This window comes from Solenopsis invicta, chromosome 6 (assembly GCF_016802725.1).
Source record: "Solenopsis invicta isolate M01_SB chromosome 6, UNIL_Sinv_3.0, whole genome shotgun sequence".
Lineage (NCBI taxonomy): Eukaryota > Metazoa > Arthropoda > Insecta > Hymenoptera > Formicidae > Solenopsis > Solenopsis invicta.
This window is the reverse complement of record NC_052669.1, coordinates 22,234,099-22,252,914: the sequence shown is the minus strand read 5'-3', so window position 1 is coordinate 22,252,914 and position 18,816 is coordinate 22,234,099. Positions and strand designations below refer to the sequence as shown.

General features: G+C 33.0%; 1 protein-coding gene across 2 annotated transcripts; it reads left to right on the top strand.

Moving 5' to 3' along the window:
* Positions 1 to 696: 696 nt before the first annotated feature.
* Positions 697 to 18,276, top strand: LOC105203875. Of its 2 annotated transcripts, XM_026135851.2 has the most exons (16): positions 697 to 1,575; positions 6,318 to 6,456; positions 6,804 to 7,041; positions 7,997 to 8,201; positions 8,761 to 8,982; positions 9,070 to 9,219; positions 9,583 to 9,931; positions 11,068 to 11,198; positions 11,282 to 11,527; positions 11,974 to 12,229; positions 13,118 to 13,336; positions 13,629 to 13,800; positions 14,028 to 14,201; positions 15,639 to 15,780; positions 16,861 to 17,059; positions 17,153 to 18,276. In XM_026135851.2, exons 2-16 carry the CDS (start codon positions 6,396 to 6,398, stop codon positions 18,208 to 18,210), a joined length of 3,822 nt encoding a protein of 1,273 aa, XP_025991636.1. In that variant the 5' UTR covers positions 697 to 1,575; positions 6,318 to 6,395; the 3' UTR covers positions 18,211 to 18,276. The 2 variants fall into 2 exon arrangements, with proteins under 2 accessions (XP_025991636.1, XP_025991635.1); XM_026135850.2 differs by having other exon boundaries at positions 16,861 to 18,276.
* Positions 18,277 to 18,816: the final 540 nt, after the last annotated feature.

The window sequence follows — 18,816 nt, the reverse complement described above, 5'->3', positions numbered from 1 at the left end:
ATTTTGTTAGTATATAAAAATATAAAATTTGTTAAATCTTTGATAAAAGTATTGCTAATAATATCATTAGTGGAATTAATTTCGATATTTATAAGATACATTACATATTTATATATTGTTTTATTTATATATAGCATTAATATTTTAGATGTCGGAAAATACTCTTAATATCATTAAGGGGGATAAAGGAAGATGTATACGTCTCATATCTACATTTAATGTACAAATTATTCTTTCTTCCCCTCTCTAAGCATCACATCACGTTGGTAGTTCAGCATTACCAACACCACCCTTCGCTTTCTCAGCGCCGACATTGCTTAAAGCCACCCCCGACTTTGGCGCCTTCGCAATCGCCTCTTTGCCGTTTCTTCGGATATCAAATCGCCACCCTCCACGAAATCGGTCTCGCGTTTCGGCTACGAAAACACGCAACGGCGTGGCGCGCCGTGTATAGATCGGACATTCATTCATAGAAGCCAACCTTCTGTCATAATGCTCACCCCCGTGGCGCACCCCGCCGAACGATGAACGGGGGTGCAGGCGGGGCGTCGGCGGCAGCGCACGGCGTCGTCGTCGGCGGCGGCGGCGGCGACAGCGGCAGCAGCGGCGGTGGCGGCGATTCGACCCCATCCGACACACAGGGAAAGAGGGGTGGCCGGCGACCCCGGCTTTAGTCGCGATGTGCGCGTCGCCCCATCGCAGTTGCTCCCTGTTTCGCATTTCCGCGGGATCCCTCACCGACCAGCAAAAATCTCGCGTCGTAAATCTCTCTCTGATCTTACGGAGTAATTCGAAACGAGGGAGTGGTGGTGATACAATTCGACCGGACTGCTGCTGAGAAAAAAAGAAACTGTTCGATTTCTCAACTGGATTTCTTTTCGGTGTTCTATAGTCTTCGCGGTGCCTTTAGCGTCGCGGTGTTGACAGCGACGCTAAGAAAACGACCGAGGAACATGAGGAGGAGCGTTCATTTCTTCCCGTGTTAATTCGAAAGATGCACGTGTCACAGCTATGAGCTTGTTACTAAAGTTTTAATAGATAAAAAAAAACAAAAAATTATTTGTTTACTTTTACGAAGAAAAAGAAAGAAATAGAAATCGGGAGAGAAAAAGAGGAGAATAAAAAAGTAAGGATAGTGTTGGTTCTTAGCGTCCCGACTCTCATAAACTTCGTCGGCATTCTCCCTCGGAGGGAGGGTAATTTCGTGTCCGTCGGAGGGTCGACCCTCGGAGTAGCGCGGGGATGCGCGCGAGGGTGTTTGTGCGGCGTGGATAGGCGAGCCGGCAATTTCGCGTGTGGCTCTCGATATCGATTCTAGGAGGCCGCCGCCACCGTTGGAGTAATCGAGTACCCCCTTCGTCGTCCTTCGGTCGGCAAAACGGCCGCTCGTTGACATCGTCGTCGTTGATACGCGGAGGGGGGGATCGATGAGAGGCAAAAAAATCGATCGATCGGTTCGGGGAACCGCCGATCGAACTCATCTGTACTGTGCTGCCTGACGCGGAAAGGATCTATATCGATCTGAGATTAATCGCGCGGGAGAAGATGCGGATTGTATCGGGATAGAAACCTTGCGTAAGCAAAACATGTTGACTTTTAAAGGGCTTGACTTTTACAGGGTTGGGTTAGATACTAAAAATTAAAAAGTTAAAAGATAAGTAGTTGAAGTTAAAAAATTAATAAGTTGTAACTTAACTTGATTAATTTTAAATAATTTACTTTTTAACTTTGAATAGTTATTTTTAAAACCTCTAAATTTTAATTTATTAATTTTGTTTTAAGTTAAAAATTTATTTATGCGAAAGAAAGAATTATAAAAGGAAAAAGTACATTCTCAAGTAAAATGCAATATTTCTGCGTTATTTCATATAAACTTGATTTACAAACAAAATATTAAATTCGTTGCTCCATATTATAATTGTTTTAAGTAATTTAACTTTAAAAACGTATGAATTTTTAATTTATACTGTATGAATAAAATGCTTTTCAAGATTACCTTTTAATTTAACTCAATTTAATTTTAATATAATTTTAACTAATTAGTTTTTTTATTTATGTAAACTTTTAACAAAATTAAATTAATTTTATAAACTATTAACTTTAACTTAATTTAGTTAAAACAGTATATTAACTTATCCAACTTTGTTTTTAAACAACACTTAAATTTTGAAAAAACGTTGCACAAATTTATTTTAAATTAGAATGTATTTGACGCGTTTTTTTTTTAAACATCTCTCATATGTTTTCTATGTTACTTTTAGAATAATCAAAAATGTTTGATAATTGAAGGTTGATCGAGTATAAGTTTAAAAAAATTAGTAAAGATGTATAATTTAAAAGTAATTGACGATGTGGATTATTTTAACTTTAAAAAAAAAAATTTCAAATATATGAACATAAGAGCAGAGCATTGTTCGGTAGAGCCTTTTTAATTAAAGCAAAAAGCTAACACTTAAATTAAATTTTCCTTTTGTATTAAAAAATATAATTATAAATTAATTTTATCCTAAAGACTTTGGTTAAATATATAAAAAAGAGATAGAAGAATTAGTGCATGATTATTATTTGATAATTTATAAAAATATATTTTATTGCTTGATATAAGATTGAGATTTAATCAAATTATTCAATAATTTTCTTTCAAATTTACACATTTATTTTTAGTATATATATATATATTATATTTTAATCATATTATACTTTTAAAAAAATGCACATAATTTACTTTGCCATAAATCGTCGATGCATCTTGTGCATGTTTCGCGATTGTTAGTACGAGAGTGCTCGACGTTGCCCTACCGTCGCGCCTCTGGCAAAGGGGCGATGTTTATCTGCGATATATCAATGTTAATCACCACTACGCGTGTTTGCTGTGATAAGCAGTGCGTATCTGTCTGCGTGGGGTCAGCATTCTCTTTTGCACGCAGCAACGAACTCATTATTCCAATTGCATAATCGATCCCACTTTCTACGCCATTCCGACACATGGACTGTTCACATTGGACATCATTTAACATTCTTATGAGCTCCATTATAAGTACTTATTAAAAGCACTTGCAAAATAAAGCTTACAAGTCATAACTCTTCTTCATTAATCAGAATAATATGCGATAAGAAAATTTAATATTTTTTTATCTTGTGCCAAGAGAAGAAAACGTAAAATATAAAATTTATTTAATCTGCATCTATATTGTAATTGTTTTGTTATTTAGATTTAGATCTAACTTTTAAAAATTACAACATTTTAATTAAGTATTAATAAAACTTAAATTTCCACGAAATTAATTTTTAATTTAACTTGATTTAATTTTAATGCAACTTTTAACGTACATAAATTAATTTTATAAGTCATAAAGTTATTTTGATTAAAAAAAAAATATTAAGATATTTAATCCTGCTGATGATATAAGTAATTCTGCTAAGTAAATCACATATTTTGGTTTCTAATTTTTTTTTAATAACAACATTAGGTTAAATTATGAGGATAGTAAATCAATCTTTTTATACAATATTATATTCTATAAAGTATTTATAATAAGAATTTTATTTACGTATTAAAGTTTTGCAATTTTTCAAACGAAATATTTTAACAAAGAAGTGGTCGCGTACATAGATCGCGTTTTCTCGTAAATTATCAGGGGAACGCAGGCAGCGAGAAATCTCGATTTTAACGAGCACATTTATGGAAGGGTCCACCATCCATCCATTTTTGTTTCGCGTGAAAAGAATCCTCAGGGGGTTTAAGACACCCCGTGGAGACCAGTCAGGTCTTTCACAGATATGAGCAAATATTTTGTGGACATAAGCGATATTGGAAAACGATTTAGATGAACATCCTATATTTCATAGTACATACAATAAGTTTTAGTAGCTTTGATATTTATTGAATATAAAATTGAATATAAATAAAAATTCTTTAATGCTTATTAATGTCTTAACGTTATTAATGTTAATTTATTATTAATTTCTTTAAAATAAATTTGTGAAAATCAAACTTTTAAAAATTATATTCATACAAAATACTATCTGTAATAAAAATATTTACATAAATAAGTAATTTAATTTAAGTCAATTACGGACGAGGCCTTAGACCTTGGTGCCTAATATTATTATTAACTGAAGCTGTAATATTCTTTCTAGCTTCAGTTTATTATTGCGTTTTAAGACTTACAATGTTCGGCGCGCAGTTTATAAAAACTGAATATGTAATTAAGATTTACGCACCCCTAATAATATCAAGCATTAAGATCCAGCTTCAATCGTAGTTGAATTTTCTTTACTTACTTATTTGTGTAATTGCACTTAAACGGTCTAGTTAAGATTATTATTGTTTAAAAGATATTCAATGTTCAGTATAAAAAGTTTTCTAAAAGTTTATCGTACATTATGCAATATAAGATAATTATAATTTCTATTTGTTTACATTTATCACACCTCAAATGCGTAGTGACAATATATACATAACTTCAGGTTATTAATTATGTTACTAAGCATGTAAATGTTAATTGTGCTATCTCATTATTAGCCTCGTGAATATCATGTTAAATACGCATCCCCTAATGCGACGTCGTACACAGACGTGTACGTGCGTTTTCTGAAACGGTGTATGCTATACTCTATAGGGACACCGCCGATCGATACGAACGCGAAAGGACGATGCCCGATTTCGATTTCCCTCTGAGAAGCGGCGCGGGGTTACCCTAAGGGTGCAACACGTGCAATTATACAGGGCTGCAGATTTTCAGAAGCGGGTCGGGGGTGTAAAACGCACGCACGTTGCTCGACTTTGATCATTGGCTCAAAGTAAAATTATCTTGCTGCCACAGCTAACTTATTTGCATCTGGTAGGCAACCAAGTCGACGATGTGCCTGGCATTAATATATCGCTTGCAAAAATAAGGTGACGATCAGAGTCAGATAACTTTAACAAAAGTTTAAAATTGTTGTGAAATTATAAACTACTAACTTTTTAATTATTGAATGTTTATTTAATTTCTTAAGTAAAATAAAAAAAGTTATAAAACAAAAATTTTGATAAATATTTTGAATATAATTTTATAGAGATACTATGTTTACAATTCTTGTATTAAAAGTATAATAAATTTTTATTAATTATTTAAGTTAAAAAATTAAGAAGTAAATTTTTGCGGAACAAACATTACATTATCAGCAGTGTTGGATAAAATTTAATCAATTTATCAATTAATAAATACGACTAAAAATTCAATTCTTAATTATAATAAACATTTCAAATTTTTTAGTCACCGAGAAATAAATCTTGGCTAATAACTAATAAAATTTGTAATCAATAAAATAAATTGATTAAAATAAATTGTGTGTGATTGCATAAATAATTCAATAATTTAGTTAAGTAATTTACTACTTTTAAAGAAACAATTGTTAATTATTAGTAGTTAGTTTTGATCACTGATTCATGGATTGATTGATAGTTAGCTAGCATTGATTAATATAACAAATAAAATAATTCATGAACTAATATCAATTTGAATCTTTTTGATATAATAAATTCAAGTATTATGGTTCTAATTAGTAAATTTGTAATTGTTTGTAAAAATTATAAATATAATTTTCAAAATATAATAAAAAATTATTTACGATTATTAATTTTTAATTAATTTTGTTAATTAACAGTATTTGATTATTTATTAATAATTGATTCAATTAAATTGATTAAATCAATTTTAATTATGCCTATCATCAATTTTTAAACCATTACTTTAATTAAACTTAGTAGATTATACAAGATAATTATACAAAATTGTTTAATGAATAATTTTATTAATTGATTACATTCTATAATTATGTATATTTAACATGTTTAGTCAGGTATTTTAGTAAACAATTAGTTAAATTAATGTTCAACATTGATTATTATTAATATAATCAACTTTATATAAATTCTTTGTTCTCATTCACGCGACAGAGAGTAGAGACCTTTTAATACATTATGTGGAATTTTATTTGCGTATAAAAATTGTACTAATAAGAAAAAATATTCAAGATAAAATTAAAAAATGTTTTTAAATTATAAAGTATCTTAATTTTCAAATTATGGCCATAATTTTTTGGAGCACGTAAAATGCCTCAATTGCATGTTCGATAGTTATCATTTCAGGTTAAAAATATTTCAAGAGCTTTATTATTCCGACGTAATCTAGGTTAATCTAGGTTTACTTTCTTTGAACGTAATCTGCTATGCTCTACTTTACTTTAACTCATTTCATATTTACAATGCTTGTCCAACTTAATTAATAATGGTTTAACTGAATTTATTCTTTTATTCTTATTTTTAACAGACTACAAAATTGTTATATTTTCCGGGGCACCGAAATCTCTCGGTTAAGCCCTGGCCAGTCATCAATGAAGAGCCGGACATGAATTGGACATCCGAACGGTCATCATTGGGATTATTAATCATCCTTCTTCTGAGATGCGGTATTAATAACAGCTTTTTTCGCATAAGCGTTATAAGAAATGCAACATTGTATTTAAAAAAATATAGCATTGTATTGTACTATAGTAATGAGTAATATAATTAAATTAAATAACAATTCCATATTAAGTTAGAATTAAAAATAAATGTCAAGATTAAAGGTCTAGTTTGTATTAATTTTTCTTGATTTATCTCTAATAAATAATTGAGCCTGCATCTTATTAATTAGATTATTAACATTTGATTATTCAAATTTATTAATGGATAATTATTGATTAACGCTACTATTTGTTAAAGGATGTATTTGATTTTGTGCAACTTTAGAGACCTTCGTGTTTACCGGTTTCAGGTATCATAAGATCGATGACAGACGCGAAGGAGCCGATTCTATTAAAAGTTGTTGCTCCTCCGTCACACACGGCTTTGTCCGGCGACGTTACCGTATTTATCCTGGACTCAGCGGAAATGGAATCTTCTACAATGTCCACAAGTACCATGTCTATAAACGGCATAAAGAAAGACGAGAAAGAAGGAATCGATCCAAAGAAAGACGGAGTTAGCGCGGGTCACGAACCGCTTGTGCTTAGGTATGTAAAAAACTCATAAAACTTAACGAACATGCGCGGCGTCGCGAAGCCCTGAAATGTTCAGCTGTTTACATTCACCCTTTAATATCCTAATATTCCAATGAAATAACAGCGATGTTATTCATAATTAAAAACCAGTGCTAATGGAAAGATTGAAATAAATTTGAGAAATATTGTATTTATTTAAAGAACGTATCTATAAAAAATTTTTATTTAAATAAGTATTTTATGTAGTCAATATGAAAATAGCAAATAGTATTTAATATTTATGCGTACATTTACTTGAAATAAGATACTTTATTTTACATTTTGATATGTCATGGATAAGTAAGTTTTCTCTATTTTCTATTGCATATTTATGATTTATTCTTATTTTTCTTGCAGTAAATAGAAAATAAGTTTAAAAACAGTTTATTTTTCAATAATATGCAGATCATTTCGCTAAACATATTTTAAAATAAATTTATTTATCATTGGTTATCAAGGAAATAATTATTTTAATCTTAATATTTTCTATTTTCTATTCTTAAGAAATAGAAAATAAAGAAAAATTATGACTTTAATTATAACATATCAAAATGTAAAATAAATATTTTATTTCAAGTGAATGTATGCATAAATGTTAAGTACTATTTACTTTTTTATATTTACACAGAATATTTATTTCAAATAGTATTTTTATAGACATATCTTTTAAATAAATACTTCTGTTACTATTTTTTTCAGCATTGTTAAAAACAACTATAACTATAAACCTATTTTCATGAATATTTTGTTTTAATATTAATGAGTGGTTGGAATAAATGGATAGTTTTATAAATTTCTCTTTTTTACAAAAAATAGAAATTAACTTATTATTATTAATACAGTATCATATAATAATGTAAATAATAGTTATTAATGTTAATAATAGTTAATTATATATGTTGTGCTTTTGTTTGCTTATTAATTTCAGAGTACTGTACGTCGATGGCCTCACGTCGGAATTGATCGGTAATTTTCCTCTGGATACCTTGCCGCATAAGGGTGAGAATATTTCTGTGATAATACCTTGTGGTGTCTTCTCGCGTGGCGGAATTTATACACTACGACTTCAGTACAAGTTCTCAACCGTGGCTACCAGACACAACACTGCCATTGCTGGGCTGCCCGAAATTGAGGTGGGCACACTATTTCTGTCAAAGCTTTATATCATCCCAGATAACAAGCACAGAAATTCAAAAGAAATTAAAAAAGAATTTGGGTTTTTGAAGGTTTCATCAACTCAAAGTTCATTTTGAGATGAAAAAGGAATTTTTTTTCTGAAAAAAATTTTTTTTGCATCTGAAAATGAATGACATTAGCCTGAATTCTCTGTCTGGGATGTTATATAATATTGTCAGATATGTACATATACTAATTAATTTAATATATACAATTTGAATAAGTTAACAATAATGAGTTGTTAAATCTCAAATTATTAAATTAGTAAAGTTATTGATTATTAGTCACATTATAAAACTTTTTAAAGAAGAAATTGATAATATAAATCAAAATAGAATTGAAGACAAATTAATATGTATAAAAGTCAAAATTAATTTTTATTGAGATCTAAATTTAGGAATTTTTTTCGATGACGTCTAAGAATCGTGAAAGAATTCATTCATTAGAACGTTGTGATTACAATATCAATGTCTCGTTTAAAGAAATGTTATCTATTGGAATGTAAAACACGTCTAGATGAGCAGTGCCTTAGACGTAAAGTGGCCAACCCCTTCTCTGCTTCTGGAATCCCAACACTTCGGTACATATCCCAGTCAGCCGGTAATAGCTACTATAAAGTACAATGGTATTTCGTGTGTACCTGCCAACGGTGTTCCGGTGGCGGCTTATATTTTGCAACTCATATATTGCGGCACCACCGCGGCAGCCTGCGATCCACAGAACAACGGTCGCATGCAAGTAAGCGTTTTAGCAAAAGGGAGTGTCGTATAAAACGCGTGAGAATGTCACGAAATCCAATCTCTTACGTTCCACGAATTTGCCTAGGTGCTCTATTACGAAGAAATAAATGGTTTCACCTCGCCAAAGATCGTCAAATTGAAATGTGAATTTTTTGGACTGGCCGGAAATTATGCGCTCAGATTAAAGGCCTCGGACGTTAATCCATCCGCCCCGACGACCAGCGCGTACATTAAGGTAATGAAATTATTCAATTTAAATAATTGGAGCATCATTACGGAAAGTAATAATTAAAGAGAAAGCCATTAAAAATAGAGGGATTAATATATCATCTTCTTCTAAAAAAATTTATTAGAAATATAAATTAAAAATATAAACATTTCATTCAAAACTGCATTAAGTAGCTACATAAATTAAACAAAAATTAATATTAGTTATACTTTGATTTTTAAAAGTTTTGTTAGCGTAAAACAAGATGTAATCTGTTTCAATTTTTGTTTTACATTAAGTAAAAATAAAAAATATTAAGTAAGATTTGAATGGTTAGTACGCAATCAGTAATTTTTCTTTATATATGTTTTATTTCGTTTTTACTCGCAGGTGGAATGGTCCGACGAGTTTAGCTTCAACGTCCACGCGAGATCGGTCTACCCATGCGAAGGATCGGCGGGTATACCGGTCCTCTTTCAATATCCCGCGTGCCGTCTTCAGGGCGATCGCGTGCGGCTCTACGGCCGTCTTCGGGCGGACGTGAGTTCCCTGGCGCCGCCGTCCGCGTTGCACTACGTGGCGGAATTGAAGGCGGCGCTTGGCAAACACTCCCTGAATTTCGATTGCGATATTTTCACTGAGAAGTTCATCGAGTATTGTTTCGTTTACGTGAGCCAGGCCATCACCGGTGCGATGGCGGAAGTGAAGCTCGCGTGTATACCGACCTTCCCGCTTCTGGGTGAGTGGCATGCAAACGCTTAAAAGTCGGGTGCCTCCACCCACAGATTTACCGCCTCGTAATTCACCTCGAGAAATCGCGCGCTGCACGTAGATTTTATCCTCTTAACGAGCTTCGCGATTGCTCACTGTTTGATGTAGGTCAAAATTCTAGAAGTCACGTGTAATTGTTTTCAGTGAAATAAAATTGGAGTAGAAATAAAGATGTTAAAGAACTCGAAAGAATTGAATAATTAAAGGGTATTTAATTTAAATTTATATAATTAAATTAATATAATCAATAATAATAGCGCTCTCTAAATAAATGTGCGTATTTGTATGATAGTACAATTCAACTTTGATAAATTATTTGAAATAAAAAATTAAACAATTCTTTTTCTCTTTACTTGTCGTTTTAGCATCACAAAGGAAATTTTAAAACATTTTATTTTTCGCTAAATTGCACACATCTAAATTTGAAAATTGCATTTTTAAAAAAATTTTGTCAACTAAGAATAAATTAAAAATCTACGCAAAAAGTGGAAAGCCTCCGTGAGCTTATATCAAATATTATTTAAAAAAAATGTTTTGTAAAAAAAGTATTTAAAGTTTAATAACACTTTTTCAATGTAATTTTGCATTTTACTTTTTTAAATATACATTTTTAGGATATACAACGTATTATTTATTTATGTTTTTAAATAAAAATGTTACACGGTGTTGAAAGATCTTTTTCGCTATGATTCTACAAATACTTTTAGATAACCAATAAGTGTATTATTAATAATACTGTTGTTTCATTATTAAATTTATTCTGACAAAATTTTATTTGATTAGTTCTTTATTCATTATATATGTAACCATTGAAAGAATAAAATTCAAATTATTTCTGTTTTTTTCAAGTTGTAAATATTATAGATTAATTCTCACAAAAATAATTAAAATACGCATGACAAAATTTATTTTAAGGAATTAATAATTAAATTTTATTTTAAGGAATTAAAATTTTCAATTGCAAATATCGAAGATTAAAAGATTGCGACAAAGCAATAAAGCCTATTCAAACTCTTTTAGCAATTTATGTCGTGACAAAGTGCTCGACTTTTGAGACACCCTATATAAATTCTCTTCCCTTCTCAATTTCAATTATTAATGCAGAAAACGACGCGGCCGGTTGGGGTCCTTGGAGCGCGTGGAGTCCTTGCAGCAGCTCCTGTGTGGGTGGCGTTCGCAATCGATATCGATTTTGCGACACGCCACCCCCGAAATATGGAGCGAAATTCTGTCAGGTGAGTTTGAATAGTAAACGGTGCAAAATTGCGTGGCAATCGAATCGAATAGCGATACGTTAATTGCTCAATAAACGAAATAGGGAAGAGCGGTCGAAACGGAATCCTGCGGCGGTACCGGCAGGATCAATTTCCAGGAGGCGTGGAACACCGAAGGATGGGAGTGCCGGCACGGAACAACATTAGCTGCAGCGAGACCGGAAGTTACGGCTCAGGTCGGTGCACAATGTCGGTGCGGTTGTAGTATCAATTTCGGAAATAAAACCTTGAATAAGATACTGGCTGCAAATACTCAAGCCTGTCCTGGTCGTTCCTTTTGGCTGCTGCAGGTAAATCCTAACGCATTGTATTTTTTTAAAAGTTAACCCTTTGTGATCATATCTCTTGAAAGTTCCGTAATAGTCACACTCGAGTCAAAATGATCCCAACGCATTTAATTAATTGCCAGTTTTCGTTCTTTGAAATAAAAAAAATTGCAGAACATATTTTAAACATTATAAAACATGAAAATCTTTATAAAAAAGCGGTTTTATAAAGATTTTAACATATTAAAAAAAGTGCAAAAGTAAATTTAAAAAAAGTTTTACTAAACAAAATTATAACTTCTTTATTTTTTAATTATAAACAAATTGAACTTAAAGATATAGAAGCTCACACCTTTTTTTTGTGTCAAATTGATTCCGCGAAGGGTTAAATAATTTTATTACTCACAGAAATATAGCATTTTCTTCTTCCGATTTGGAGAATATCTAACGATTGATCCCGTTTTGCGTAGGCAAAATCGGATTACGTAATCCGACTACATTTGGATCAAACGCAGTTTCCCTGTCCGGGGCAATATTTCCGCGTTCGCGACGGTGACTCGCTGAGCGCGGAACTCTTAACGGATATCGCATATAATAAGGGTGCACCCGCGACAGGAACAATATTTTCTTCAGGTCAAAGTTTGTTGCTTGAATTCTCTAGCGACGAGCACACCGCTTCGGGCGATTCCTGCGTGGGTGGCTTTTTGGGACACGCGAGCGTGTTTCGTAAGCGTTACACAATTTAATAAATGTTATGTGAAATAAAGCAAAATTTCAATATATTGTATTAGGTGTGAAAGTTATTTTGATGTCTTTGCATTCGGTGTCTTATAATTTTCCACTTTGAAATTAAATATTTTTTTACCATTTTGCGACTTTTAAATGTAGATCTTTACGCTTTCAAAACCCTATATATTTTGGCAGACGATGTAATTTCACAAAACAGCAGTAAACACTGGTCTGAAAAGCAGTAATTGAGGGACTGCTTTTTTTCGCATTTTGTTAAAAAGTAATACTGCTGAAGTCATGAAAATAATTTGGTTTGCTCTAGCTGAAAGGGTTGACCGTTCATAAAACATGTAAAAAAACATATCAAAAGTTTCGGAGTGAAGATTTTATTTTGTAACACAACGTTCGACTACAGTGGCAAAGACGAAATGTGCTATGAAGTTCTTTTTTATACGGATTGTTCTTTGGACCTAGCCCATTTGGATTTTACCTGTTTCAGTCACTCCGATATCTAGCTGATTCACATTTTAAGACAATGAGGAAAAGTGGCAAAAATCTTGAAAAACTTAACATCTTAAAACTGCTAAGTTTTTTCTGCAAAGATATTTATCAGCTGCACGAAAGATGAGACAAAGTCGTCAAAAATAATAGAAGTTATTTCAAATATTAAACTCCACTATTTGATTTTTTTGCGAATGAACTTTGAATTTTATGAAGAAAGGCACCAAATTAACTTTTTGCACATTTTAATAGAATAAAAATAAATATAATATTTAGAGCAATATAAATTACTAATTACGTTAATTATTAGGTATTTTTATTTATATGGATTCCATATTACTGTGTCCGGTATGTGTAATTTGTGTAATTGATTAATATTTTCAGATAAACTGTACGAGAATAAGACGGCGACTTCACTCCCTTCAGAAACAAATTCTACCCTCACCGTTGAGCAATGGATCTTCTGGGGACCCGCGCATTTGGCGACAGCATCTCTTTTGATACTCATATTCTTTATATCTATTTTTCTAGCACTGCAATTTGCACTGAAATATAGAAAGTACCATATCGCGGAGGACTTGGATACTTTGAGCGAGAATTCTGGTAAGATATAATTTCGTGTATTAAAAAATTAGATACTGATTGCGCATGTTAACAATTTAATATTGCTAGCAAACGTTGATTGTAAAGAGAGGATTAGTTAGTATTGAAACAATTATTATCAGGGTTGGCAATAATTAAATAAAAAGTTAAAAGTTAAGCAACTTTTTACTTTAATTATCTCAGAGATTGAACTTTTTCTACAGACTTGATTTAATGTACTAATTTAATACTACATGTAAATCAGCCTACAGTGTATTAAGAAGGAAAAAGGTTAAAATTGATAATAATTTAGGATGTAGCGATATGATGATGGGCCGAGCGAAGTCGATGTCTTCTACGACGTTAATTTCGGAAGTCGTGTCTCTAGTGGGACTACCAAAGAAGTGCACACCAAGACTTTCGAAACGTAAATTAGCATCTTGCGCGCTGGAGGATGGTTACGATAGTTCGGAAACTTTGGCGGAGTAAGTAATAGTTTATTACATTAATATTAATATTAATATTTCTATATATCCAAATATTACTGTTACTTGATTTTGAATTCAATTAAATTTAAATATTTAATATGTTAACATTATACGAAAAATTGCGCGATTTTGTTTTATTTAGGTATTCTATGAAAGCTATCGATCAGTTGAATATTTTATCACGACTTATATCGGGGTGATATTTTAAGGTACAGTTTTTATAGGTATGAAGACGAAACTAGCTTGAGTTCGACTACCTTGAAGTTGCGAGATAACGAGGAAAGCTGTGCGGAAAAAAGCGTGATACCGAATAAGTTGCACGATGATGAACCACCGGCGACAGTATCGGCAATTATGGCAATTGGCCAACCGGAAGTTAAATATGCCCAACCAGTCAAGTAAGCATAGTTCACGACATTTGACGTAGAAATATTTTATACAATATTATCTTTGGTCAAATTTTGAAATACTTTCAACAGTCGAACGGATAATTTAATAAACAATAATAATAAAAAAATATAGATTGATGTGAAAACGGAACCAATTAAAGATGAGCCTTGTTTGATCGCAGTGCTGATATATTTTGTGCGATTTTAAATGTTTAGTTCATCAAACTGTGCGTTAAATAAATTTTTGGTCTTGAAACACAGTTTTAAATTGAACAAGAGTAATATCACAATATTAAATTAAAAATTAATTTCATGATGTTAACAAGTATCTATTATAACATGGCAATGATATCAATAAGAAACTTCTCCCGCAAATATTGTAAAAAAATTTATTGACACACACAAAAAAATGAATTTTTAAAGAAATGCATAAATGCTTTAATCTAAAAATATTTTATGCTTAGAATAACGTCAAGAATAAATAATCTTTGATTAAGAATAAATTATTCTTAAAACAAAGCAAAAAAATATTTTTAATCAAAAACAAATTTTACTTTATTTAAAGAATAGAATTGCGCCCGTTTAATATTAAATATGGATTTTTTTATTTAAAATTTTTTTTCTTCTCTTTTTCCTTTCTTCTTTTCATCTTCTTTTTTTTCCCGTATTTAAAAACTCCTTTTTTCTTTTTCCTTTTATTTTTTAATATTTTATTTATTTTTTTATTTAATTTTTAATTTTGTAATTACCAAACCTTGTAAATGAGTTACGAGAGTTTATAATGACGATGCGATGTAAAAAGTTCTACCTAAAAGTGTTTAAGAAACGGTAGTCTCGCGCAGCGAGAGAGACTCCGCGTTACGTGCGCGCCGTCTGTTAAATGCCCCACTCGGGTTGTTGACCGCGCACGGTCCCGTAAGATAGGCGGCACGCCGCGTGCCGTCTAGGCCGGCCTCCCCACTCTCCTAGGTCATTCAACTTGCCCGAGGCGCACGTGGCCGACGGGGCACATGTGCGCCTCGGACAAGTTGAATGACTGAAAAGAGTGGGGAGGCCGGCCCAGACAGCGCGCGGCGTGTTGCCTATCTTACGGGACCGTGCGAGACTACCGCGTCTCTTGATCAACGACTTTTAGCGAGATCTTCTTAAAGATCTTCCTAAAGAGATATAAAATATACTTCGCACAGATCTATTTATTATTGATGCAAGTGAACAGTTGTAATTGTAGAGAGAATTTTATACTTAAATGAAAACAAATAGCATTCAAAAATAAAAATATACGTAAATTAAAAATTTATTTTTTTGTGTAAATCAGAAATAACAGCCGTAAATGAGACCTGGACCTTCCAATTTTCTGGGATGGAAGTTTTAGATTTTTTAGAATTAGCTAATTTAATCAATGAGACATGGAACAATTTAATGATTTGCACATTATTTACATTGCAGATTGCGTACTCTAGGATCTGTCAGTCCCGCGGACAAGTTGACGTCGGGCAATACGACGAGATGTTCAAGCACAGCGAGCATTACAGAGAGTCCGCACATCGCAAGACTTCATCGTTACACGTCTAATACTTTGCAGTCTAGGGTAAAGAGTTAATTCGATTATGTAGATTTCATTTAAAACCATACATAGATAAGTTAAAATAAAAAAAAAGCTTTTCTTTTTTTCAAGAAAAGGAAGAAGCTTTTCTTTATTTTAAGAAAAGGAAGAAGCTGAATTTCTTTTAAATCTGATAATGCAATGATATTTAATATATTGCTTTAATTCGTGGGATAAAAAAGTTTGAAATGATAAAAACTCGCTAAACTTTGACTTGTTAATATAGTTAAGGTGTGAATCAAACACGAGATCTTATGGACTATTTATACTATATAATAGATGCAAAATAAAAAAGCTATTTTTAAAGTTACAAAATATTATTATATAAAGCTCTGTATATGTTGTATATTACGGCCTGATCTATTGGTATAAATTGTAGTTTTGTTAAGGTTGAGGTAATCTATTTGACATAATTAATTGAGCCAAACAACACTGTTTCAAAAACTTTCTACTATAGAATAAATTAAAAAAAAGAATTCAGTAAAAATTAATAAAATAACAAAAAAAATGCAGAAAACAAAGAAATAAAATGCTTATTATAAAACGTAAATAAATAACAATATAAAGTTGACTATGTTTAGTTTTATAGAAAATTTAATGTTTTTTTAATTAAGAGAAGGACCGTCTTGATATTTCTGTTCGTTCTCGAGTTACCTTTGCAAAGCTGTAGATTTACACTGCTACACTGATGGATCAGGCTGCAATGTATTAACATTTTGTAGCTTCACAAATATTATTGTTAATATTGTTAATATAGTATAAATAATTCACAAAAGAATTTTATATTTAATTAATTCCTACATTTATATTAATGATTCAAAGTTGACTGAATTTTTTTCCATTTCAAACATTTTTATCTTCCTTACTCGTTGAGACAATTTATAATAAATCAGATAATTTTTAAAGTAATAATTGCCTAAATAAGTTATCTCAGATAAATTATGTAAATTTATTATGCAAAGAAAACTCGAGGAGAAGGTAAATTTCGACGTTCTATAATACATTAACGGTAGAAAAGCTAGATATTTAATTTTTGCTAGATATTTAATCAAAACTTGTTATCAGGATTCGTCGATGAACAGCCCACTATCGGGCGTGTCTACGTTACGCAGCGGTAAGGAGACGAAGGACCGTCGAAATCGCGAGCGGCTGCTGCAAGGACCGGGCTCGGAGTTCAGTCTGACAAATCCAGAGACGGATATGGAGCTCGATTATTACGATTACAACGTCGCGAACGCCGGCGCCGCGCCGGGCTCGTACTTAGGTATGGATCCAGCTTTTCTCCTATGGATACCTCCGTTGTCGATGTCCGAGGATTCTCAAGATCCGTCTGCGGATCATCCGGATTGTTTTCAAGGCACGTCGACGAGCTCGGCGTTGTATCGACTGCCGGAGAGTACCGAGGGCGCGACTCTGACCCCGGCCGAGTATCGGCGTATGCGACATCAGATCGCATCTGGCGTCGAGGAGACTAGACCGAGTCTCGAGCAGCAACGCCAGGATTCGACGTCCTCGTCATCGTCGAAGAATGATTCATCGTCGGGCGCTAGCGTTCTGTCCGACGACAGCATCAGCGAAAGCAGGACCGCCAGGTTGAACGAACGGCTGTTGCCGATCCATCGGATCCTGGAGGACTCCAGGACTCGGGTCAGCGAGGAGTCTCTATGCAGTCAGCTTGCGATCGAAAGGACGCAATGCACCATTCCCAATCGCCTTCACAGCGTTAAATCCGATCTCTCTCAGGAGCAAAACGTTTCGAAAAGCGATCGGCAGGACAGCCATGTAAATATCGTCGACAGCGTCGTGGCGAAATCGGAAGACAAATCAGAGAAATCGAGACAGACCCCTAAGAGACATTCCGAAGATGCGGTACTTCATCACAGTACTTCAAAGTCCTACGCGAATCAAAGGGCGAAGGATAGTACTCAGGGAGACAAGAAGAATCGCGGTTCCAAAAACGAGAATACGTCCAAGTTCTCCGGCAAGTCGACGAGCTCGAAGACTCAAGGACACGCGGACGGCAAGGACAGGGGTCTTCAGAGTGTCAGGAACGAGCCTAGTTCGGACATCGTTTTGACAAACCTGAATGTAACGAGCGGCCCTTGCAAGTATCGAGACTTTACGCAATTCACGCAACCACGTGAGATCAATAAACTGTCGGACTGCACTAATATCCCGATGATTGAGCTCTCGGGACCGCGCTTAAATTCACCGGCGACGGCACGGAGACTGACGACGGACAACCTGAACATCAGTCTGTCCAAGAAAGAAATTCAGAGCCCGGATTACGGGGTCGAGAGTGACATGAAGACGGAATCGCGCGACTCCTTCTACGATCTGATCCGCGAGAATGAGGACGGCATCAAGTTTGCGGACGACGACGATGAGTATATTGATAACCGAGCAAATCTGTGAAATCTATGTTGTAATTGCTATATATGGAGCGCAATAAAGATTATTGCTATTTTACGGTTGAGAAAATTGTATCAGTTCTGCGATTTGACAGTTTTGAAGGAATCCCAGATAGCACAGAGAATTTCAAAAAAGATTAAAAAAAGAATTCAAGTTTATGCCACCAATACTGAGTTTATTTTGAAATGTAAAAAGAATTCTTTTTTTTCTGAAAAAGAAAGAAAAAATCAGGAAAAGAATTCTTTTTGCATTTCAAAATAAACTCAGAATTGGTGACATAAACCTGAATTCTTTTTGAATTCCGTGTGCTATCCGGGGTCTGATGACGGGACACATTTTGACACGTTAAGCGTTGTTATATGTATTTAGCGATCATGTGAATATAAACTTTTTGACACGTACAAGCAACGGAGTAACATAATATTGCAAATATTTTGTATTTTACAGTAATACAAATTATGAATAATTTTTGACAATTATGACATTTGATGATTTCAAAAAGGACAAGAGTAGAATGGGTCAATTTTGTCTCCCAAAGTGTCAAATAAAAACGATATGTTTTTATTGTAATTTTTTAACTGCTAAATTTGATTTTGACTCAATTTTTAA

Excerpts from the sequence above, each read along its gene's own strand:
- LOC105203875 (XM_026135850.2), top strand. The coding sequence starts at position 6,396 with ATGAATTGGACATCCGAACGGTCATCATTGGGATTATTAATCATCCTT. Across the intron at positions 11,199-11,281 it reads ATGGAGCGAAATTCTGTCAG|GGAAGAGCGGTCGAAACGGA; the intron begins GTGAGTTTGAAT and ends TAAACGAAATAG. Across the intron at positions 11,528-11,973 it reads GTTCCTTTTGGCTGCTGCAG|GCAAAATCGGATTACGTAAT; the intron begins GTAAATCCTAAC and ends CGTTTTGCGTAG.